The sequence below is a fragment of the Harpia harpyja genome, chromosome 16 (genome assembly GCF_026419915.1).
Source record: "Harpia harpyja isolate bHarHar1 chromosome 16, bHarHar1 primary haplotype, whole genome shotgun sequence".
NCBI classification, from domain to species: Eukaryota; Metazoa; Chordata; class Aves; order Accipitriformes; family Accipitridae; genus Harpia; species Harpia harpyja.
This window is the reverse complement of record NC_068955.1, coordinates 29,329,533-29,355,476: the sequence shown is the minus strand read 5'-3', so window position 1 is coordinate 29,355,476 and position 25,944 is coordinate 29,329,533. Positions and strand designations below refer to the sequence as shown.

The 25,944-nt window shown below is 42.3% G+C and overlaps 1 protein-coding gene across 6 annotated transcripts in view; it reads left to right on the top strand.

Annotated features, from left to right (window-relative positions):
- NAV2 (neuron navigator 2) overlaps nucleotides 1–25,944 on the top strand; it is a 427,333-nt gene that overhangs the window by 190,447 nt on the left and 210,942 nt on the right. For 2 of the 6 annotated variants that reach the window (XM_052811148.1, XM_052811149.1), the window contains exon 1: nucleotides 1,178–2,277. The exons of 2 other annotated variants lie outside the window; for them this stretch is intronic. In XM_052811148.1, the coding sequence (XP_052667108.1) occupies nucleotides 2,020–2,277 (258 nt within the window). In that variant the 5' untranslated portion in view covers nucleotides 1,178–2,019. Of the gene's footprint in view, nucleotides 1–1,176; nucleotides 2,278–25,944 lie in introns of those variants that run through there. 2 more of the 6 variants (XM_052811147.1, XM_052811151.1) reach the window with 2 other exon arrangements.

The following is a 25,944-nucleotide window of genomic DNA, read 5'->3' as shown; positions in this document are numbered from 1 at the left end:
GCGGGACGAAGTGCCCCTCCTTGGGAAATAATCTGATACCTGGGGCTGTGACGAGGACGCGATTTAAAGGCACCTTTCTCTTCCATGTTTCGCGTTGGCTTTGTGAATATGATTCCGAGGCACCCTCCCCTCCCTGTATATCATCTGAGAAGCCTATGTGGGAGCTCAAAGCCTTTGGCTGTCATTACGGGCTACCTGAAAATTAGGCATTGTGGCACTGTATATATATATCCTGGTGCTAAGACCCCCTTACGAGTCTGAAGGCATCTCTCGGTACCTTGAGTTTCCACGCTGGTAATCTTCCGCTGTCCAGGATGATGCTCTGTGGGCAGAAAGAGGGATATGTGCAGCTCTGAAATGTGTGATGCTTAGCAGGAACGAGGGATCTGGGGGCTGTAACGGATCATGGCATCTGCAGAGCAGCATGAGGAGGAACTTGTGACACTGAAAGAAAGACTCCTAAAAGCAAAGTGCCAAGGGTTGCTATAATAGGGCTGGATTACTCACTGCGCTTATTCAAATTCCTGTTGACGCTGGCAGCGGGAGTTTTCCCGAATAGCAACGAACAATGAGTCATCTCCAGGTGGTTTTATTTGAAAGCTCCTTTTTTTTTTTTTTTTTGAAATTTGAAAAAGAAACCGGTACGAAGCTCCCACGGAACACCCATCTCCCCACCGCCCCGCTTTGCCGCGGAGTTCCCTGCAGGACTTGAAGCCACTCCTCCCCCTGCGGAGAAGAGATTTTTTATTTTTTATTTTTTTTTGGTGCTGGTTGGTTGGCGTTGGGATTTTTGGGGGGGGGGGGGGGGTGTTGTTGTTTTTTTTTTTTTTCTTCTTTTTTTTTTTGTTCCTGCTTCCAGCAGGCAGGACCAATCCGGGGGGGACCGCCCTGCCTGCACCGCGCTCGGCGAGGCAGCAGCCCTCTCCCCCCCGCCTTGCCCGCCCTCCCCTTCCCCGGCCTGCCCCCCTCCTTCCCCGGCCTGTCCCCCCTCCCCTTCCCCGGCCTGCCCCCCTCCTTCCCCGGCCTGTCCCCCCCTCCTTTCCCCGGCCTGGCCCCCCCTTCCCCGCCCGCCCCCGCCGCGGCAGGCTGCCCGGCAGCGGCGCAGGATGCGCTGAGCAGCGCCGGGTGGGAACCCGCTCCACTGCGGGAGGGGAAAATGAGGTGGCGGCTGCTTTCCCTTCCGTCTGACAGCTGAATGATTTTTTTTTTTTATTATTATTATTTTTTTTTTTTCCCCTCCCTCCAGGTTTTCATGATCAGCACTAGGGGAGCCGGGAAATTTTGTGGCCACTGGCGTATTTTTCTTTAAAACTGCTGTCAGTGGACGTTTCTCCTTCTGCTCCAGCATCGTTTGTCCTGTTCACAGCTATTAAGGCTTAAGAAGCTTGATTCTCTAAGGCTCGTATCCAAGGGCATCAGTCATTAACACACTGAGCTACATCTGCTTCTTGGCTAAGACTGAAGAAAGACATCTTAAGCTGGAAATCCTGCTTGCTTGCTCACTCGCTCGCTCTCTAGTGCATACGGAAGGGGAAGCATATGCAGCAGCAGGTTCCTTTTTTTTAATTCCAAAAGGCTGCCTCACTTTGGAGATGCAGTGACAAGATAATGGAGTGAAAGTCTCCCATTTCCGAGGAAGAAAATTACAGGAGTCAGCCAGAGAAAGGAAGGAGCAAGTTAAATAACAGCAGAAATAGGAAGGAGGACAGTGGTGAAGAACTGAAAATAAAATTAGAGGAAACAGGTGGAAGGCTGGCATAAAGCTAGGAGATATTTTAGGCTGAAAGTGGTGTGGGCTTTTTTTTTGTGTCTTTTTTTCTTTCCCTTTTTATTTTTTTTTTTTTATTGGTCAGTTTATTGTTGGGTTTAAATTCTAAGCTGGTTTTGGAGATCCCTGCAGTAGACCAGGCTGGTTTAGTGTAGAGCAGCTTCCCCAACGTGTCCTTTTCTCTTTCCCTGCCTGCTGTCTCTGCTGTTGCTGCTGCTGACAGAAACGTGTTAGGAAAGCAGAAAGAGAAAATGCCAGCCATCCTGGTAGCCTCCAAAATGAAATCGGGACTACCTAAACCCGTACACAGCGCCGCTCCAATCCTGCATGTCCCAACGGCCAGGACCATCCCACAGCCCTGTTACCTGAAGTTTGGGAACAAGGTGGAGGTGACGAAGCCATTGTATTCCAGCCAGATTCCTCTCAAATCTCCTAATGGACAAGAAAACGCAGGAGATGGACTCCCACCAAGGAAGAGTAGCTCGGTAGAGAATGGATTTGACACACAGGTTAGAAGGCACCAAATGTTGGGGAGGTGTATGTGAGATTTATTTCTGTATCGAATGTGTGCAGCAGGTTTTCTGAGGTAGATAGTGGTGTGAAGAGCAGTGAGAGAAGGGGGGTGTGTGTGTGTGCAATAACATCTGTCTACAGTGGTGGGATGTTTTATGTTCCACATAGTGGCATGCGTTACCAAGGGACGATTCTGTAATTTTGTCAGCACGGTGGAGCTGATGGTGGGGTGGTGAGGGATGGTGCTGTGCGTGCTCTTTGCCTCCGTTGCCTTCTCTGTTGCCTTTGCTTGAACTTGGGGGATTTTACAGAAGGGAGATGGTAGAGGTGTTGTTTGTGGCGTGTGTTCTTTGTGTTCTTTCTGTAGGTGCTAATTGTAATGGCTGGGTTGTGTGCCTGGGATGGGGAAAGATTGCTGGTTGACATCAATGTGTTTTGTGTTTGCTCATGTAACTGTACTGTGCTGGAGCATTAGTCGTGTGAACATTTTGTATTCGTAGTTGTGTGGGGAGTGAATGGGAGGCAGTGCTTGATGTTAAATTGCAACACGCATGTCATTCTCAGTGCACCTAAATTAAATAGATTATGTAGGAAATGAATACCGAAGTGGAATTGTCTGGTTTAATGCTATATGTGTGTGACATCATAGATGCAGCACATTATCAATAGGCATTTTTTAGATTTCCCTTTAATGTGTGTCGGTTTTCTAACCTATTTTTGTGCATGCAGCTTCCTGTATAGGGAGGAGAAACGTACGTTCTTCAGCTCGTTTAATTTTTGTCAGCATGGCTCGGATTGCCTTGTACACTGATGCCCCAGTGTGCTCAACAGCAGTGTAAGCAGATAGTATGTGTTAGCGTACTACGGGGCGAGCGAAGCAGATGGTCTGCTGCAGCAAGCGGAATGGATGAACGGTATATAGAGATTGCTGTATAGCAGCGTGAGGTATTTTGGCAACAGTCATATACGTTACAAGCTGCTTCCACCGCTATCTGAGCCCAAGAGAAGGTGATAGCATTATACTGGGGTAGGGAAATCATAACAGATACTTATCTTTTGTTTTTCTCTTCCTTCCTCAAGGAATAACGGATCATCCCTACCATCTAGATTTTGACATCTATGCCCTCGTAACCCTATTCTCTTAAGACAAGTGTGACTACTGATGGGGCACGTTTGGCCTCGTGCCCTGAATTTTAGGATACGCTGCACTTTGGTCGCCGGTAGGCAGGGTGACGTATCGGGCTGCTCCGGCCAGGCAAATACAACTGTAGCAGTTCCTGAGGGACTGAGAGCAGGAAAAGGAGACGGACAAGTATTGGTGGCAGGGTGGTGGCAGCAGACCGACCGACCTGTGCATCACATCTTGTTCTTAAGAGAGAAACAAGTACTCTTTTTTCCTTGTGCTAGAGTCTGTCCTTGTGATTATGAATCGTCAGCAAAATCTCATTATACGCTGCTCTTTCTCTCAGACACGCCTTGGGTTTCTGCATAGAAATTTGCATTCCTGCAAAAGTGATTGTTATTCATAAATACTTTCTGATCTTATAACAGGTTATAATCAGAGAGATCCTGCCAGTGGTAGGCGTTTGCAGCAGTAAGGGGAATACTAGGGTGTTTTTAACCCTTACACAGACATGGAACAAACCCCATTTTTTTATATCCTGATGATGAAAGGGTCTTCATGCTAACTTGTTATATTTAAACAGGGAGTGATTTTGGCCAAAGGAATTTCAGATAATTTTGCATTTTGAATAACTTCAGCGGGGGGAGAAATCCTAAGGTTTGTCATTCTCGGTAACCTCATTTGGGTAGCAGTCTTAGCAGATGACCAGCACCTTTTAAGGTGTGAACTAGCAAGGTTTGTTTTACTATCCATTATCTTGCATAAACACAGTCCTTTTTTGTTATTCTTATTGATCCCACTTTGATCCCTCTGCCCACATAAGCATGCAGGTCTTTGCCATTCAAGGTAGTATTTTGGAACGTCGGTCTATATCTAAAGGGAGATTTTTCCAGATCAGTTGTATCAAGGGCACTGTTCTTTTCTTTTTCACCCGTCCCTCCCTCCCAGGGGAGGAGGAACAGGATGGATGGACAGCTGCCAGATGGTATGTCAGCAGCCGAAGCATTTTTTTCTTGGAAAACCTTCAGCTACATTCAGGTGTAGAAGTGCTTTCTGATAATAAGCCTAGTAAGGTTTAGTCTTAAACACTGCGCTAGGACTAAATATCTCAAGAATCATAGACGTGACCTGTGGGGGTGATCCCTTGCTTCTCCGGATACTTTCTCTTAAGCACCAATGTGGCCCTCGGCATTTTACTGTGCAGGCACCTGGCATCCCCTGTGAGGGAGGGAAGTGACGTTCTTATCGTGGCATTTTGAGTTGAGATCCACAAGTGGGACCGATACTGAATGTTTTGGCACCTAGCTTTTGTAGATCTTGGTCCCCGCGTGGAGTTTGCAGCCCACGGGGAAGGACATAGTATCCTCCTGTGTGGGTGGAGGGAGGATTAAAGAGAGATGGCGACGCTTGGTTCAAAAACCGAAGAGAAGAAATACGAAATGACCGAAATCTATTTAACTTGCGCTGTTATCCCTTGCTGAGGCTGAACTTGGAATTTGCAGCCCCGAACTCTCTCTTGGAGTTAGAGGCGCAAGCTATTTCTATCAACACCCAAGGTGGTATCAGGCCACTTTCAACACAAGTGGCAGAGAAGCCTTGCTTTTGTACAACTGTGGAGCGGTTAGAGCATTCGCTCAGAGCGCGGGCTATCTGAGTTCAGTTTCTATTTCAACACGAGGGCATTCGAGCTCCTATCGTATCTTTGAAGGGTTTCATAATCAACAAGCCACAGGATGTTCTGGGAGTATTTTAGGGAGTTGCTCTTAATCCTGTTGAAGTTGGTCCTCTTTGCACTACATAATACAGAATTCAGTCGCATGTACAGAGTAAGGACAGAGAGCAACGTGACCTCGTGTTTAGGACATCTGCTTACAGGGAAAGAGGTGATGGGAGGGATGAAACAGATAGATGGGATACCTTTAACTATTTGTGCATATGAATTTTTCTCTCCTGTCATGGTGTATATATGCTTCCACTTTGAATTTCTGTATGCCCTTTTCCCTGCACTTAGTTTACTGATTATACTGGCAGAGAGGCTGTGCCTAGTGCACAGACCAGAAGTCACAGTGTGAAGATACTAGACCGTGTTCTAATGCTGGTTTAGCGTGTTTCAAGCCACTTGCACGCCAGTGGTAGGTTCATGAGCTTTTTTTTGGTGCCAGGTGGTACCTATCTTGAGCCTGATTCTTCAAAGAATGTGAGCACTGCAGGTGGTATTCATTAAAGTACTCATTTTTCAAAAACTGCTGAAAATCAAGGTGTCCCACTTGAGAAATGTGGTATCAGTGGAAACTTCTCAATTTTTTTTTTTTTTGGTTGTTGTTGTTCTTGATATGGTTTTGCATATGTAAGCTAGATTTTATAGTAACTGGAAGTTTTGTGCCTTAAGGCCATATAAGGGCAATGTGTGATTTAAAATGCTGTGCAATTTATAAAAAGCATTCTTCAGAGTATTTCAGAGGCACTTTCCAAAGAAAGGTCTGAGGGTTTTAGTATCAAGCCCATTTTAAATGCTAGTCGGAAACCCGAGGTCAATGAATCATGGCAGTATCATTCCTATTTTATTGTTGCTGATATACACACACTATTCATTTTTCCATATTAAATTCCCTGTGTTGTGCACAACAGTATCCTACTGTTGCACTGGTGCTTATTTTGTCTAATTTGAAAACACCGCCAATAAATTGTAGCCATATTTAGAGAGCATTGTTTTGGAAATATTTAACTTTGTTACCAGAGAAACTTCCGTCAAGTGGATGGCAAGATAATGATCTCTCATATACGAAATGGTATTTATTAGTTATTCTGAAAAAGTCGTATGTATTTGGCTACTAAATTTGCATTAGTTATTTAAGACAGAAGTCACTGCCAATTAGAAGTCCGTGGGCATGGTGAAATTGTTCGTGCAGGATGCAAGAAGGAAGATACCGTTCCAGGAATACAGCCTGTTGCCATGTTAATGTGAAAGCCACCGAAGGAGATCATGGAGTTAATTACTGTGTTTATTGCTGCTGTGTTGTATTCTCTAGCTTCTTGATTTTCATTCTCTGGAGAACCTGAAAAATAATTACTGTTTGTATCTTAAGTAAATGTAGCAGTCCTAAAGCCATTGGTCCCACCCTTCCACTAAAACACTTCAAGTTGACAGGCATCTATTTAACCTGATATTAAAGTATGTGTATTCAGCAATAACTGTCCTTAATGTTTGGCAGGGAGGGGTGGGACTTGTTATTTCTTTGCAAACTTCTCTGCAATATTCATTTGCTGAAAGTTAGGCGGTTATCCTCTCCTGGTGGACGTGGAAGGCAGATGCTCACGAGGTGTTAACCATGTTCTCCCTCACTTTTCTCTTTCTCTACACTAGGCAAACCTAATTCTTTTAACCTTTTCTCTCAGGATTTCTAGAACTCTTACAACTCTTCGTGCTATCTACTGAACTCTTTCCGGTTTGCCTAGACCTTTTTTTAAGAATTCAGTTCAAAACTGGAGAGGTATCATTGTGTGCAATGAAACTACCTTGCTTGGCTAGATTTTTCTTCACAGTGCTTTCCCAATTCGTGAAGATCATTTTGCGTTGGGCGTTCTAGATCCGGGGTGTTCTAGATCTTCCCGTTTTCTAGTGTTACATTGGATTTTTGTTCTAGTGATTTAGTTCTTCTTTCCCAACTTGTGAAGATCGTCTACATCTGGGGTGTTCTAGATCTGCGGTGTGCTCTAAAAACATTTGCAATACCCATCAAGATTAGAAACATCCCTGTTTTTTTCTCATTAGCCATTCGGCAGTCCAAGTCAATGACAATGGTATGGAATGGAATTGGTAGAGAAGCTCCATTACAGGTCCCTGCAAAAAATCTATTGGGTAGCCATTCCCAGGTTGATGGCACACTACTGACAAATTTCAGGGAGTTTCAATCAGTTGTGCGCTGCCTTGAAGTACTCTAGCTGCTCACAAATTGATTACTTAATAGGTTGGTCCAGTATTTTTCCACGCTTCCGATTTAGGCTCGCATCGACTGTTTGATGAGCCACGTGTGACTTGCAATCTGTTGGCTATTGGTTAGCCTTCTCTGCCTCGCTACCCCTGTTCCCATGCCATTAGCAATCCCAATGAAGCCATATAGTTCAGATATTAGTAATTACTTTTCTATATTTTAATTAACTTTATCAGAAGCCGTTTATACTTCCGTATCCGTATGTCTTGCTAATGTAAAGCTTCATAGAGAGAAAGATTAATAAAGCATATTGCATAGAAATTATGCCTTCCTTTCTCACATGCATTAGCCGTTTTTACACATGACACCAGGCTTCACAATTTTACTACAGAACCATCTGGCAGAAGGGATAGGAATCAAGCAAATCTTTATCTGCACCCAATTTAAAGTCAGATGTACATCAACTCGTTTCAGTGCCATTATGTGAGCTGCCTCAGTGGTGCAAAATTTGGTCTCACTACAACTGCTGAGCTAATTATAAAAGAAATTATGAGCAATGTGGTCAGTAATGCTGATAACCTTAAAAGATAGCTTTTTGCAATGTTGGAAGAAACCAAATGAGGTCACGTTTAGGATGTGTACAAAGGAGAAATTTTACTGAAGAGTTGGGAAAATCTAAGAAAAACTATCGATTCAGGCTATCAAAATATATAACCACAAAAATAATTTTAGATTAGCATTAATGAGGTTGCTTATATAATTATAGTTATGCACCTAAGCACGCTCCTACAAACAAAACCTTGCTGTATCTTGCTGATGGATTTTTTTTTTTTTTTTTTTTTTGACAGGCTGTAAGCAATCTGAGGCTGTTAAGTAGCTAAATTCTTCTATTTATGATCGCAGTGGGTTTGGTAATATGTTTATAGATACATACTGGTAAATATTAAATTGTCAGGGAGTTGTTCCAAATGACACGTTACCAGATAGAAAACAAGAAAACAATTCGGCAGTTGGATTATTGTGATTATTAACATGGAGTTTTCAGTGATCTGCCTTTTAATATAAAGAGCTACCCTTTTTTAATGCCTGGCATCTGAACAAAGGATGTAAGATGGCACTATAAACTCAGGATGTTCTTTCATCATTGGGTTTTCATCTAGAATATGCAAAGGGTCGCTTGGATTCAAAGTTCCATTCTGTTTTTAATTGTACTGGATAATGAATGCAAATGTTTTTTGCTCTGATTTCAGTTTAATTGTGACAGTTCTTGAGTAAAAGAGCGTTTGGTCATCGTGTAATGTTCCTTCCCAAGTTCAGTACCTTTACTGTCGAATTGCCCAAGATGGGATTTCCAGAGATGTTTATTGTTGAGCTAATAACGCTGCTGTTGAATTCACTCAAGTTTTTACGGTCCATGGCAATGTTTTTGAAACGCTCATTTAATATGATCTTTTTTCCTGCTTCTGATTTCTTTATTTTTTTTTATGCTATTTCTCTGATCTCTGCTAATAGATTATCTCTAAGAGGCTTCCAAATTTTAATATACTCAAGAGCACTCCTTAGAGGTAGGGATAGTGTTCTTATTTTAGAAATGAAAGGCCAAGGCACAAAGAAATTTACCCAAGGTCATAAAGTCTGCAGTGCTATAGAAAATTACTGGCTAGTCCCCTGACTATTAGATTATCTTTCTCCTTTGCTGCTACTTGTTAATCAGTTCAAAATGCTTATGCATATGGTGTCCATGTGTTCTCCCTCTGTCCTTGAAACTGTTAGTTTACTCCGTAAAATTGTATTTCTGAAGCGAACACTCTCACTTTCTTTGTCCCTGTTCCATCAAGTAATTTTTATCACCTTCTGCTCTGACACTCGAAGTACGGCAGCGCCCAAGCAGGACACTTTGGTCCAGCTGTCCTCTAACCAGAAACGGGTTAAATTTTTTTTTTTAAGTTTTTTTTCCTTGCTCTCTTTCTCCCTGCCTGCCTTTGCCTCCCTAGCTGCGTTGGTGAATTTCTTTGACAGCTTTTAGAGTTTTCCTTCTTACTTTTCCTAGGTTGTTTCTTCACTGTTTGTTCCACAGAACTTCTTCTGGATGTGTGTGTTGTATTTCAGTTCTGTTAGACTGCTGGAGGCTTGTTTGAACTGAAATTGGCTTCAACAGAGAAGGGTTAAGTCTTTCTACCTATCCAACTGCTAGCTGATATATCTAATTTGTTAATGGTCACATATGGATAAAATAATTGTAATTTGACAAGCAAGTGTAACGTGAGGAAACTGAAAGACAAAAGCATCTGTGTGTATCATAGACCTAGCACAGGCACCACTTGAGCTGTACAAGTGTTCTTAGAGGGTGAAAACCACGCTGGCGTGCTTTATGGAGCTCTTCATAAAGTAACATTCTTCACCCTTCTGCAAAATACTCTCATCAAAAATCAGGTGGTATGAAATATGAAACTTGCCCTAAAGGAATCTCCTGGAGTTGCAGAGAGGTACAAGGATATCAGTAGAGGAGAGCAGCAGATACCGCTTTTTAAAACTCCTGGCACTAAACCTGAGCTTTACTTAGCAAAAAGGAAAAAAAGGAAAAAAACCAAATCAAATTATAAAGAAGGGGTCTGGTAAACAAAACATGAACCTTTCCCAAGTTTCAAGTATCTGAGAAGTACCGAAAAGAAAGAAAATTATGAGACCAACACTACCTGTGCTCTTTCTTCCTATCCGGAGGGTATCAGAAAAGAAAACCTTTATTTTACTGAGATAGGAAGGGTGGATTCAGTTCTTGGTTTTGGAAATTCAGGGCTGGTTTTGGCTATTTTTGATTTCCTTTGAAGAGTCCTTTGAGAAACATTGTCTGCTCTGTAATTTCAGTTTCCAGATTATCTCACCACTACATTTAAATCTCTGTTTAATTTGTAGAGTATGTTAATGCTTTTAGCCTCCAAGTCCTTTTTTTCTACCAGAGTGGAAGAAATTAAGGAGGGACTTAAATCAATAATTATTTTGTTTGAACTTCCCAAACTTGCAACACAGAATAAATATTATTAGAAGTGCTGTATAAGAAGATACAGTTTTGAATAAAGTGATAGCTGGGCTTTTAATGGAACGATGTCTGTTCTATTCTTCCTTTTTTTTTTTTCCCATTTGCTTTCTGCTTATTTAAGCTTTCGGGCTAAACTTTCTTCTTTTATTCTGGTATAAATCAAGAGATGCTCTTAAATTTTAACCCATTCATTTATTTTTTCCTTGCAGCAAACTGTAGGATCTCATTCTCCTGAGAAGTTCACCTGGCTAAAAATACCCTGCTTGAATATTATTTTTAGAAACATCTATATTTGAAGTATATAAATGGTCAGATTTTATGTGTATTATTAGTCATGAACTGTTGGTACATTTTGTAACAGGAAGCTGCTGGTTTTCCATTCACCAAGAACTGGAATTCAGTCAAACACTTGGCACTTACTTGTATGCCTCTAATTTTATCTGTAAATTGTTTTTTCTGAAATAGTTTGTGGAAACATTCTCAGTTTCTTCAGTTTTGCAAAGCATGGGCATGGAAATAACTGCTAAAACATAAAACAAATAAACCATTTATTAAAATAAATAATTGAGAAAACAGGTCACTTCTTATTTTAAAACAGGCTGAGATATGAAGTTTTACTCTGATTCCACCTTTTTTTTTTGTCTTCTTGAACGTATTTTTAGGTGTGTTATCCTTGGATTATTTTTCATTTTACTTTTGGGTTATTTTAGAATTGGAAGCAATGTGTGGGAAAACAATACATGAAAGGAAAAAATATCTAACTTCTGGATTTCAAGATACACTTTTACCAGGACTTTTTCCCCTGTGCGCCTTCAGTTTTGGACTGTAATATCACCGTATTTTGACAATGTCTTGTTTACTCCCATGGCCTCTTCTTTCATTTTACCTTGTGTCTGTCCCTTGTCTTGAATCTTTCTTCAAGTTCTCTTCCTATTCTCAGCTTGTGTGGGTTTTTTCTCTACAGCTACGGCTAGAAGTTGCCATATGCCCTCTTTCCTAGTTGGAAGGAGTCCCTAAATCTCCTTATTTTACCTGTCCTGTCACTAATATCGGTCCATTTCTTCTGTCTTGTCCTTTCCGTAATGACCACCATGGTATAATCCAAGTGTGTAGCGGTGAGTTCGTGTTTACGATGTAGACTTCAGAACTGGCCTGTAGGTAGCAGACAGTAGCAAGGCTGTATTGGAGCAACTGTAAAGAGAGTCCCGTGGGCTACTTTCCAATAGTAGTTGTTGAGGTTTTATTTTATACAAGCAAGAAGGAAAACTTATGGACTGTAGAGACCAAGGAACTAGGGATCAGCAGGTATTGGTTTGGTAGCGATAGTGCTACGCTTGACAAGAAAACACGGTCAGATCTGTGAAACATGAATGCTTGGGCAGTAAGTTGATGGATTCATCAGCATTTTCTTTGAAAGGGGAAGTCTGCCCGTTCAGAAGAGTTCTAAATACTGTTAGCCCTTCCTTCGAGCTCCGGGAGCTCGCAGGAGTGGAGGCCAAGGTACTTGACGTGCTGTTCCCTCCCTGCCTTGGGTGGGGAAGGACGGGTCCTTAGACACGATGGTCCCAGAGGCATAGAGAACTGGGCCGTAAAACCTTCTCGGAGAAACCCGGAGATGTTTGTCTCACCTCCCTGACAACAAAGTTACCTAGTTATACACATCCAGGCTTTCTCGTTAAATATATAAACAAAAAAACAAGCAAAAAAACCCCCCAGAACAACCCTTGACGGGCTGACTTACTACATGGCTGCAGAAGTAGCTGTTCAGAGTGCTGGGATCTTGTTGATTTGGTTATGCTCTCTCCAAGTGGAAGGACTCAACTCCCTTCCTCAATCGTTTCCATGTTCCTCCTCACCTCCCTAATAACGCGGTGGAAGCTGACAACGCCTTTGTGCTAATAGGCAACTACATTTTTCAGAGTAGTATAGGAAGAAAATCTTCTAGGATGGCTTTCAGAGGACACCCGTGCTTTGCTCTTGGAAGAAGTGGAAGAGGCGTACGACAGGCTGAAATTGTAATTTTATGTATTTTATGTCTGTCATGGAGCTCTTTGGAGGCTGTTCTTCAAACCTAGAGGATTTTGAGTGTGGTAGTCTCATTGCCATAACATGTGAGGATCTGTAACATTTCCTGGCACTCGGCCTCCTTATAACCCATTTGATGGATCTGCCATTGGGACGATGGAGAGACATTCTCAGTTGCGAAGACTGTTGTAGTAATACCCTTTTGTTTCACGTGATGCAGCGAATCTTCCCTGATAGGATCACCTATCTTCTGCTGAAAGTGCTGACCAGAAATTATTTTTATATTGTATTTTTCTGCCATCTATTAATCCTATATACTTGCCCATTGGTAGAACAAAATGAATACCCTAGTGGGATTTCATGTTGCTGATCTAGCTTGTGTGACATTTTATGGTGAACATGGATACTGAGACTTTGTTACACTTGTATATCTTGAAACAAATACTTAGAAGCAGATTCCTTTTACTTTAGCCACATCCACATGAGCCATGTCCACTGTTAGAAACTATACGTAACTTAAATACCGATAAGCTAAATACTGGTTTTGTACAAGTATTTTTAAAAGACTGTAACAGCTATCTTTCTACGTCATAGCTATTTTGGCAGTTTCTCAGATTATGACGTTAATTACCAGCAAGTCATTTCTAACCACCTTGTGCAAGGGGTCTAGCAAATTTCCTTCCTCTGGCAGATAGACAGCTATCAGGCATAGTATCATAAGGTCAAGCAGATGCAAAGATTTGTGTCATGTCTTTTGCAGTCAGAAATCCTCCTTACGCCAGTGTAGCGTGATGAAAAGTTGTATTTTCTTAGAGAAATTTGATCTGAGAACAGCATCTGTATGTGTGTGTCGGCGGCTAAAGACCTGGAACAGATGTAGAGGGGACATTTGCATCCACGAAGATCAGTGTGCAACTTTGATTATAGCTGGTGGAGCCAACAATTAATGGATTGGTCTGGTAAGACAAATTTGATTCAGTTATAAATTATTCTTATTTCAAGGAGTCTTACGGATATTTAAGTCTTCAAAACTAATTTTAAAAATGTCATGGGTGTTTCAAGATCAAATGTGCATTGGCCATTTGAAGCAATAGCTTAGAAACGGGTTTCTCTTTTCTTGCTTGATAGCCACGGGTCAGTCTGCTTCTCAGGACAGCCATATGTATTCCAGACTTGTCTGTAGCTTAACTGGGACAGATTATTTTGGGAGGGAGTATTTTTGGCATTGCTACATCTTACTCCTCCGGGATGGGCTCTGGAGCACGCAGGGGTCTGATCCTCCAGGGTAACGTGCCAAGCGAGCACTGCCAAAGAAAGCTGGCAAAAAGGTGCCTGTCCTCTAGCGCGGAGCTGGAAAGGGGAAGCAGCAGCGTCCTATTTATCCCTACACGACCTCGCCAGGGGAATTCTAATGAATTTGCTTTAATTTACAAAACAAAACCACTTTCTGCTTTTCAAGAGGGAAGAGCAGCGGTTGCCTAGGATCCCGTTTCTAAGCAGTCAGATACAAACTTCTCTCGCTGCAGCAATTAAGATTTTTCCTTTTGGTTGCTTGTGAGAGTAGCTTTTCGGCCTTTTACCTGGTAGGGTTTGGACCACATGGAGTTATTTGTGATGCATACGCAGTATTGTGCAGTGGGATGTAATTCCTGTGGGTCATACCCACCGGTGGTTTGGTTTGGTTTATCAGGTTGGATAGCAAGGCAGCTGTACCTTATTTTTAATACAAGAATCAATTCCAGCTTTCCCTTGTTGAGCAGGTTGCTTGCTGCAGTAGGCACTTGCAAAAAGGAGAAAGAAAGAAAGAAAGAAGGAAAAAAAAAAAAGCAAAGTATATGAAAGAAGCTGAAACAGTCTACAAAGCTCGTAGACTACTTAATAGCAGATCCTTCACTCTCCTATCGCAGTTTCAGATTTGTGCTGAAACTTAATTTCTTGGCCACAACCATGTGAACTGGATAAGATTTAGTCCTCTTTATTGCCTCCTGAGCTCTCTGAGATTCAGCAGAAAAGGGGTTTGCATTGAACAAACACAAATTTTTATCTATTAGCTTCATAGTCTGAGAAATGTCCATTGGTGTGAGACATTATGGTGGGGACTGATGCCACCCCGGGCTCCCCGTAGGCTGCTGTGTCAGCATTTCTGAGCTGATGGCCCGTCAGATCCACTCAGTGTTTATTATGCAGCATTAAGCAAAGAGAGATTCGAAATGTTGGTGTTCCACTGGCAAATCATTTATTTTTAGATAATTTTTGCAGTGGTTCTTAGCAGCCTCTGTAAAGGGATTTTCGACAAATAAAAGCCTCAGGCTTTCCATGCACGTGTGCATGTTTCAGTCATGTGAACAATACCTGTGGTAGAAGGAATCTCTTGTAAACCATCTTGTGAATAGCTGCAGCATCACTCAGTGCTGTTGCCCTCCCTCCTCCTTTCTTCTCTGACAGCAGCTGAAATGGCAGGGCTTGGTTTGGCCAGTACTTTGCATCATTTATAGCAATGCTGTTAAACGCTGGGCTGAAATGGATGGTAGCTCAGCTAATTTGCATGATTTAAAATGCCAGCTCGGTTTAATGTAGAGCAGCTGGTATATACTTAACTCCTTCAGGAGAAAACTTAATACCAACAGATCGCATTATCCCGGGCTACGCTACATTTATTTATTTATTTATTTATTTATTCCGCCTCTTCGCCGCTTCCCAGAACATTTGTAGAGATCATTTATGCGTTGCAGGGGAAGGGCTTTGCTCTCTGTCGATATTTCTGTATTTCGCAGAGTTCACAAAGGAAGTAACTGGTCCCACCGTGTGACAAATACTTGTTGCGACTTCCTGAGCATCCACTTACACTGACCTTAGCAGATAGGACTCTAAATTAAGATGTGACATGATGAAGGATGGCGAGATTAGTTGAAAGAGGGACAGGTGTAGAGGCCTGGATTATGTGGATTACTGCATACTCAATTTCTTAGGGTTAGATTTCAAGGTTGAAAATGGCTAATTCCACAATTATGGAATTAGGACGTTGCCGTGCCATTCCTCTGGGTGCTGTGCCAGCAACCGGAGTCACCTTGCGAAGGAAGGAAGAGTTGGAGGATCAAAGAATTCCTTTGCTCCCCTGAAATAATTAGCACAGCCTCAGCGAGAGGATGGAGGGAGCATAATCTTTTAATACCAACCCTTCTCAAAATTGACCTTGTCACAGGCAGATTCAGCTTCTCACAGGGGAACAGATGTGTGATAGAGTCACTCTTACTGCATCAGAAATGCTGGCGCAGTGTTTCATCCTCTGCCAAAATTCTCTTGCCTTTCCATGGGCGATGGGCCTCTCTCATGCCAAAGAGCTCTGAACGTGCCTTTGGATGAACTGTGAGATATTGTGCGATGAAGATGGGCTTTACAAAGTCAAGGCTTCCCTAAGGCACTTGCGATGGAACTTTCTCTTCCTCCGGAAATTTTTTATTCTCTCGAGTCACGACTTGAGCTGAGTTTTCTCATGGAACCGCGGTTTCACATGGTCAGTTCTGAAGACCCTTATTAGTTTCAAGCACAAGTCATTAAACTGGAGAGAAAACATATCTATTAGGTTCTTTTGGCATGCGTAAATCCTTCAATATTGCATCTGAAGTTTAAGCATTTCTATTACCCTTTATAAAGCTTTGTGTTAGAAGATACCATGTAGTTATTCAATTGACATCAGTGCTGTATTTGGTGCTCGGGACATCAAAGTCACGTCGGTACAAGAGAAAGGACAAGTGTTCCCTAATGAAAACTGATTATTGTCTTTTTTGTTGTGAAAGGGAAACCACTAAGAAGATGACGTCCTATAATCTTCTTCCGTGAACGTAGACAAGACAAATTGCCCTCAGTGATGAAATACTTCATTATTTCATCTCGTGTTGCCCATGTGTAAGATCATTAGCATGCCTGCATGCTGTGGAAGATTATAGCCCTGTATTATATAGTCAAATTATTTATGTCGTAGTGTATGTATACCATAACTCAGTTGAACATCTGAATGTTTTTGATGTATAATACGCAAATAATTTCAGCCATTTGAGGAAAAGGCTTGCTAACGGTTACTGTTAAAGGCTTTAAATTTAGTTAAGCAACACGTATCCACCCTTTAAACAGACAAAAAACCATTTTGTGAGACAGTTTAGAAGGTTCCATTATAGCTGAGGTAGAATAGTGTGGTTTAGTAATCGGTTGTCAGGCACCAGGTCAAAACTTCCAACAAATGATGCTATTTGTGATTATCAAGTCTGACTCTAGGCTTCTGGAAGGGGAGCAAATTAGCCAACTTTTCATTTATGCTGTGTGCGAGAGCTGACTGTGAGTTAGTAAATCCTCATCAACCATGTCACTTGGGTGTTTTAAGTATTGTTTTCTTTTTATAACTAAGGGATAAGTTTATTTCTTTTAATGCTTTTCCATTGGTTAATACAAACTTTTCAGGGATCCAGGCTTGACCTCTAATGCTTATTATTTCATTCCTTGCTATTTTCCACCACAGATATTTTTAACTCGCTGTTTTTAGGACTTTTCCAACTGGTCAAAGGGTTAGGAAAGCCAGTTCCACCAGACTGGACATGCTGTGAAAAAGCTTGAAAAAATGATAAAACTAGTTTTTACGGCACCTTCCTTTTGAGCTGCGCCTTTTTGCCAGGAAGGGTTTCAGTCCTTAAAGGGCAGGGAGGATGCAGGGGCGAGCGTGGGAGTCCCGAAGACCCACCGGCCATCAGCATAGCTTCAGATGAGTCACCTTGTTGCTGCCTGCTGCAGTTTGTCAGCAGCGACTCCCTTATCTCACAGGTGTTCTGCAGAGATAAATCCATTATAATTCCAAGCGGCTCAGGTAGAGTGATACCCGGAGCCATGAAATTACCTTAAATAGCTAACTGTGTGACTCTTAAGCCTTCGTGCTTTAGTGTGATCTGCTTTTTCCTTATTGATTTTTTTTCTTAAGGTAATACTTGAGTCAAAGCAAGAGATACTTGATTTAAAATCCTCTCCACTAATGATTTATGGCTTTTAATAAAACTTGTGAAAATAGAAGGCACATCATTACCTCTTTGTTAGGAGAAGGTTCTCAACTATTAACAGATATCATTACTTTTGGCTGCGCCTTCTGAAAACAGCAATTTATCCTTTCATGCTGAAAATAATTTAAAGAGAAGATAAGAATTGAAGAGCTGCACACACTATTTCACATTATAATGAGGAGTTTGTGGGCTGTGGGTTACCATCTGCACTGCACTTCGATGCCATCTGCCCACAAGGAGAAAAGCACCAGTGGAGAAAATAGTAGGATGTCCTGCTATTACAAAGCCACATAACCACCAGTTACACACGAAGACCTTGTGAGATTTGTAATGAAACCCAAGCCTTTGATGGTACTGCTCTGAAAAGGAAAAGAGAAGTGTAAAAAAGGCCCTTGAGATTTCGGAGGACTAAAAAAGGGGATTTTAAGCCCCGTGAATTGCAGGACTGACCGTGTCAGTAGAAGCAAGGAATTTGCAGAGTGTTAATTCGTAGCATGTAACACAGTCAACTGAGAACTATCTGTGAAGGCTGAAATTATGCTAATTTATGCAGTTCACATTGCTACTGCGGTTTAAAAATAGCTTCTTTTCTAGAGAACTAGAGCTACCGTATTGCTGTGTGCGGCAGGTTGACTTTGTGTTTAGCTTTGCAAATTTTACCAATTTGAACACAGAGCGAAACCCTGTTTATGTGGTCTTTTTATGTGGAGGTCCGGCCGGTTATACTGCATTGCATCGCTTCCATTCAAGAGACTGAAAGGAAAATGTTAGTCCTCTGGCTTAGAAATGGCAGAAGTATTAGTGGGTGCTGTGAATAGCTGCAGCGTTATTAGGCCTGAGGCTGAATGCCCAGAAGAATAGTTCAGATTAAAGTGTGTTTTGGATTTCTTGGTATCTGGTTTCGTTTTGCAGAGCTTGACGCCTTTCGCTCGGATGCGTGGTGCTCTGGAGTACCTTCAGGAGGTATTTGACTCGCTTTCTGCCACACCAAACATCGTTGTTTTCGGTGCTTACCAGATGTAAGGAACAAAAAGAGGGGGGAAAAAGCCTCCATGTATTAGTTGTAATCAAAACCAATTTTCAAGTTGTCATATTTGAACTGAATTTCCAATGAGCGCGGGTGAAAGTGTGAAATAAGAAGCATATCGCAGCTGGAGGCAGTGGGTAATTTCATATTCTGACTTTTTTGTTTTAAACTCTGAAGGAGCTAGAATATATCTTGCAGTTCAAGTCATAATTTAGCTTTATGAATAAAATTGCAGACAATACTGGATCTGGTTTTAAAGACCAAGGCAACTTGGCACAAAAAGGCCTGGTGCGTAACTCGCATTTGAACAGCTATTCCTCTGACAGGAAGATGGCAATGGGTTTTGCCTACCAGAAGATAAATCCTTTACATCCTAAGGATGAACGCGCTCAGTTTTAGAAGTCTACAGTGATGGGTGGAAACCAAGAAAATATAATTCCCTTTCCTTCTTTTCTTCCACCACCTTCTGTTGTCTTCAGTCATGTTTCTTTTCCTAGTCACGGAATAAGACTTTTGATAAAAAGTGTTAATGCTTCAACCCCTCCCCTAGTTAGTGGACATGCCTTAATGTTTTGCAGCTGGCTGCTTCTCTTTCCCTCCCAGTCAGCTAACTCAGCTCTTCCTGATTAAACTGGGTGGGACTGGCTGCTGTTGCTAATCAGCCTTAAGAAGCTGCACATGGGAGCTGGGTGCCTCCCTGCTGCTTCCCAGTGCATCTCCGGAGCAGGGAAAGTCAGCGAAGAGCATGGGTTTGTGGTGGAAGAAGTGGGAGCCTTCAGGTAGGCGTTCCTTCCAGAGGGGGACCGAGGTCCGACTTCTCTTCTAGATCGTTGTGGTGTATAGAACTGGCGGGGTTTTATGGTTTATCACGTGCATCTACATTGGTTAATATCTTGTAGGTGAAACAAGACGTGGGAGAGAGATTGTCTATGTCAGATAGCTGGTTTCGAATAATCAGTCGTTCGTGTTTCGTTAAAACCCTTTTTCTAACTTGGGGGTTATCGGTCCTTCTTGAGCTAATGGAGACCTGGGTGTTCGTGCCATCTCTTCAGTAGCTGGTGTGGAAAGAGGTACGGGTGTGGATCCAGCTCATTTTTAACAGAAAAATCTTAGTAGAGAACAGTGGTTACAATGCAAATTATTCAAGGTTTGCTTTAGGATCGTGTGAAATGGTTTTTGACACGGTCAGTGAGTTAATCCGTGCAGGCCAGAAGCATGGCTGCTAGGGAGAGGAGGCACTGCTGAGCTTTGTGGTGCTGGAGGTGGAAGCCACTGGCAGTCTGAAGTCCTTCAGCACTCGGGATCAGCCTGTAGGTAAGTCTGAAAAGCAGATGTAGATCAATGACTATGATTTTTGCCTACCTTACTGTAATTCCAAATGGGATACTGGTGAGGTCAGATCAGAGATGTAACTATATGTCAATTTACCTAGGAATATATCCTTCTTCCAACTCAGTTTAAAAAAAAACAAACCACCCCACAGATTTGTTTACTAAACTGCCTAAGTTTAGAAACTGTAGTCCCGGGATACTGGATGAGGCCAGATTGTTTTTTGATTTACAGCGTCATAATCCAGTGCGATGCCTGCAACTATACTTGTGTTTGCAATGGGAATTAATTTTCATATGCCAAGCCACCTCTGCCTCTTGATCGAACTTAAAATAAAATAATTGGTAAAATAAGACCATCAGGTCCTAACTCACTTATATAGAAAACTGCGGAACATAAGCACCCTTTCTGTCTAAGTACAGGCCTGGTGTATTTCTACCGCTCTCAGGTCATCAAAAAGCATCTTCTCCTTCTGCTTTTCAGATGTCGTGTGTTTTGGGGCATATATGAAGGTTTTGGATAGTGAATTAGTAGTCTGTTGCCTGCTATTACGTGAAAGTACATAGCATTGTTTCATAAGGAAGTTCTAGGAAGTTACAAAACCGAAGTAATGGTGTGCTGCCATAGCAGAAAATCAAGTGACCTAAAGGTAATGGGAGATTCGGGGCCACGTGGTTCCCTCTCTGAACCAAAATACACCAAAGGGGGGTGGGTTTGCAGAAGTAGGTGTATGTGATGGATAGCCTGCATGAGGCAGCTATGCCTTCTGCGCAGAAAGAGCAGGATTTGCAAGGTTGGAAGCGATCGTTCGTGGATTCTTGGGAACTACTTAGGTTTGACCCAATCTTTGGACTCTCTCATTAAATGGGAATAGCTGTGGGTGTTCTTTTTATTATAGATGGTTAGCGCGACGCTGAATTTAACTACTAGCAAATTAAAAAAGCTTAGGATAGGGCTGAGTGAAAAAGGGTGATAAGCAGTTCCTGCAGCTGCCTTGCTGTTGGACGGGTTAGCTGGGCTGCTATTGCCACCTGGTGGTGTTGAACAAAACCGAACAAAACCTCATTTTTTCCTCGGGTTAGTTGCATGGGATTAAGAAGCTATTGGGTATCAATTAGAATTATTGTAGATACCCACAGATCATTCTTTCAATGAAGAAAAAAAAATCCACTGTACTTTATGGCCAACAAGTATTTTGGGTGTCGACAATGTTGTTAAAAAATTAAAAATTTGCACCTTTCTTTGAGCATCATCAGACTCTGAATAACGGCAAGTTTGGGGGGAGCTGGTTGCAATGTGTGAGAGGCGATTTGTGCAGGCAACCCTTTGGAGAAGGAGGAAAAAAGAGCAGCCGGGAGTACCTGCTCCTGGTAGGAAACGAACTGCCCGAGTTGGTATTTGGTGGGGGAAGCTCTGCCTTGTTTGTGCCGAAAGACTTTGCTCTGAGCGGGCTGGGCAGTAGTTACAAGTCCATAGGTTTTCACCTGTGTTGGGTAACGTATGGCATGTATAGCTGCTGTCACTCTGGTGCAGCTGAGGCAGCCGGTGGTTAACATTTCAATTTCTCTTAACTGATCCTCATACTTAATTGTATCAGGTTCAGCACCAGTGGTTAGCTTCAGGAAATACCTGATTTCCTTTCAATTGCCAGAGACAAGTACTTGTCTGGCTGGAAACCCATAAAATAAGTATGATTTGTGAATCCGGAATCTGCCTTTCCTGGTACAGGGTGAGATGACAGAAATCAAACAGGAGATAACGCGATGTCCTCCCAGCCTCAGAGCATCTCTGTCAGAAACACGCTGTGATTTAGTGGCATATGGAAGCAGAGTTAATGAACATCTCGGAATTGCTTCAGCACGGTCCAGTCACTGCATTACCAGTGCAAATTTGATTTCCGTAAGTGATTAGTGTCTTACCTTGCTGAAATTAGTGGATCATTATCAAATTATTACTTTTTGCATTTAACGTAAGTGACTTAATTGTCCTTTCACTATATAGAATTTTACTGCAATCCTTTTAGTAGGGGAATACAGATTAAGTTGTAGTTACCAAGAAAAAAGGAGATCCCTGTTCAACCCCTCCTGTCCAGTGACAAAGCCACACTCTGTAGCTTAATCTGTAGATGCTCTGTCTCTACAAAACATCTGCATCTGCTGGAGTATTTCAGAGCTTTGTAATGTTTTCTAGTGAAGTACTAGCATAGGTTATTTGCTATGAATCTTTTAGGCAGCGCTTAGGAGCTAAGGTCATCTTTGTTGTGTATGGAAATTTGGTCTGACTTATGGTAGGGGTCTGACCTAAATGTTTCCTTCCCTCTGTTGTAGCTGCTCTGTACTATGCCACAAAATCTGTATTTCAGGGAAAAATGAAGTCGCAAGTATTTCCTTGGGATTTTGGCTGAGAAATTCAATACGTTGTTAGATCTTTCAGAGTGAAAGAAAATAATTGGGGGGGGGGGGGGGATTTATTTGAAGCAGCTATACTGTCTTTGTATCATCTTTGGGCTTCCAAAGAAGCATCCCAGGACTCTTTGTGTTTCAGAGGCATCAGGTCCCATAACGCTGTCAGAATCAAGAGTACCAGATGAACAGCCCATGGGACCGCAACAGAGCACTGCCCAGTAGCGACTGAGCAAATCTGTGCTGGCAGCAAACCAGATATAAGGACTTGGACTTAATGTATAGACTCCTAAGACGGTTACATGGGCCACTTGCAGTAATTTTGACTTTTCTTTTCCTGTTAGCAAAGTCCTTTCCCCGTTTGTGTTTACCAATAGAGTTAATAAGGCAGTGAGCTGATTTTACGGGACCTGAAATACATCTAAATGGTTTGCCTTATCTACAAAGTCACTTGCCTCACAAATGTCAAATGCAGATTTCACTCGGCTCTTTCAAGCGGCCTTCCCGCTGTATTTTAGGCTGCAGGAGACCATTCTGACTAGAAAGCGTAGTTATTTTGTAACTTGCTGTTCTGTGTTGTTACTAAGGCTTATTTGATTTCTAGGTTTATTAGCAATAATCATAGTTTCGCCTAGAAGCAGTTAAACCAGCAGGAAGCAGAACAGTCTTTTTGTCCATCAGTTGTTAACAATTTCAGTTATTAATATTCCCTGAAATAGAAGCTAGACCTTATTTCTCATGTGTGATGGTGTTTGGGGTTTTTTTTCTGGTTCACGTATGCCTAATCCCTGCAGTACTTGGAAAATGAATTGGATCGCAGCGGTACAACACATGCTGCTTACAGCGATCCTAGATTGTAACGTGCAGTGAAAATGGATAAAAGCAAATATATCGAATTTGAGGCGTCTTTTCTTTAGCAAAGATTTTTGTCTGTAACCGAACATTTCTAGTCTTTTATGTGGTTCTGCTAGCACACCAGAGGGCCTTTGAAGAGCATCATCCTTCCCAGCCCTCCCGTGAACACCCTCTCGCTCTCCTTCATCCCAGGTTCTGCTCCCGCTGGATGCAGCAGGCGAAAGGCGGTGGCACGAAGGTGGCTGCTGGAGCTGGGTGCAGCACGGGTTTTTAGGTGGCTGTTATCTCCCCTGTGAGTGTGTGGCTTCTCAGCTCAAAGGCAGGCAACGAGTGGAGTACGGGCACCCCAGGGCAAGTAAGAGTTGTCCTGGTGCTATTAGGCAATGCTCAGAGGATGCTGAAAGCCCAAGATGAAATGTTTAGCTGAGCTGTCTGTTAGTAACGGGTAAAAGTAGATTGAAATGAACTTAAAGACACTTTTGGCGTGCTTGCCCTTTAGATTTAAAACCACTCAAAGAAGCCTTCTTAAGGGAACAGTGTCTGACTGGAATGTTTCAAATGGAGACTGGAGGTGGCGTGATGACAAAGCCTCGATTCCCTAGCCCGTATAATCTTACCTGCATGTTTCAATTCAGCCAAAGAGGACCCTAACTTTTTATTGTCTAAGAACGCTCTGTGTCTATGAGAGAAGTACAACGTGTTTCCAAACCGTAGGAGTAGAACACCTGATTTTGGGGAGGCATCCTGTGGCGGATGTCCCTTTTTACCTAGCTCTTTTCCCTACCCCTCTCCTTCCAGTTCTTAGACTTTGATGAACCAAAACTCAAGGTTTCCAAAACCTTGGTAATGCTGTGGTGCACTTTGCAAGAATGCTTCCCACGTAGCTGTGGGTTTGGGAGAGCTGTGCTGTATCATGCCGGAGAAGGTCTCTATGCTGGTTGTTTGCATTGCAGAGCAAGGGTCAGTGGAATGCTGCTGCTTTTGGGCGAAGTACTTGGAGAGTAAACCAAGCAACATTAATAATATTTATCTGCAGAGGGAAACTAATAATAGCTCGTTCTCAGGTTTATTTATTCTTTCTAGTCACGCTAGTGAAGTGCTGTAACAGTAGCAGTAACAAGTCTTCCTATTTTTTTGTTGGTCCACAATTTGAACTCTGTGTAGCTACATGGAGGGTTGGAAATTAATCTTGTTTGCAGAGACTGGTAGCCTGCTCCTAGCTTGTGCAAAGGAAGCATGCTAACTTATAGCACGACGAGAGGTACGTGTTGATGTGGTTTGTCTCGCTTCTGTGAGATGTTAACGCACAAATAGGAGTTACTTCTGCTCAGTCTGTGAACTAACCCACTGTGTCTTGTGAGCGGACTACTTGGCACCTTCCCGCCAGCACTTTCAGGGTGAGAATTCTGTTGTCTTGCCAACCTCTAGCCTTTGTCCCAAGCACGGATGTTCCTCTTGCTTTGATGGGGAGAAATACAGAGGAAAAACCTTTTCTCAAGCATAAACAGGATAAAGGATTAGGGATAAAGCAGGCACAAAATATGTATTTCTAACCTCACTCTTAAAATCAGACCTACGACTAGCATAATACTTTCTAATATTTTAGGTACTGTTATACAGCACTGGAAAACTCATCAGTTGCATTTTGTTTCTGCCTTGTTACATAGTCACTTATGAAGATCTGGTCACTGTGAATCACAGGCTCAAGATCACAAGCGCACTGAGCTTTGTGAAGCTCTTTCTGGGCAGGTTGATATTCCCCTCTGAAGTAAACCTGAAAGGAAGATATGTTTCCAGCCCTTCTGGTAATAAAGATAGCTTTCAGAGCCAACTGCTGCAGTTGTATTTTTACTGGCGTGAGGATTGTACAATTCGGGACATACCCCATAGGACTGGGTAAAATATTTGCTTTGTTTTATTTCCATAGGTGACCTTTTCAGAGAGAGAGGTACAAAATGTAAATGCTGACGTGGACTTTATGAAGGGCTAAGGGAGTTTAAAAAGTTAACCAACCAAACAAATAATTAGTCTGTTTTATACCTCATTGGTGGCCAGATTCTGTACCATCACTATAATGGGTTTATTGACAAGAAGTGTATCAGAGAAGAGGGAATGTGTCTGAGCGCATTATGAAGGTATATTTTTATCAGCAACACCAGCACCACTAAAATCGATGTAAATCCTGTCTTAATAATGTCAGACTCAGACAACTGATTTCAGTGGGAATATTCCTGTTAGGCAGTCTGGTTTCATGTGGGTTATTTTCATTTAGACAATTGTATTGAGACCCTTCAAAGTTCTCGGGTGTGATGTCAACAGAAAAAAAAAATGGAGCGCAAAGATAATGTTGAGACCCCTCCAAAAAGCTATGTGTTGCCTTCAATTTGTGAGCTAAAGCTTTTTATTCATTTTCAATATCAGAACAGGGAACTAGCCTATTAAAAGTTAATTCATCAATCACATGAAGCCACCTCCTGTTGGAAATACAAAACACTGCTGATGAGGCCTTAGAATTTTGTCTTTGCAGGAACAAATTTCAGTCCATGATTTGTTTTCTGCTTACTGGGTTCCTTGCGTACAATTTCATCCTTGTTGCTGTCGTAGAATCATAGAATGGTTTGGGTTGGAAGGGACCTTAAAGATCATCCAGTTCCAACCCCCCTGCCATGGGCAGGGACACCTTCCACCAGACCAGGTTGCTCCAAGCCCCAGCCAACCTGCCCTTGAACACTGCCAGGGATGGGGCATCCACAGCCTCTGTGGGCAACCTGTGCCAGGGCCTCGCCATCCTCACAGCGAAGAACTTCTTCCTTACATCTCATCGAAATCTACCCTCTCTCAGTGTCAGGCCATTACCCCTTGTCCTATCGCTACAGGCCCTTGGAAAAAGA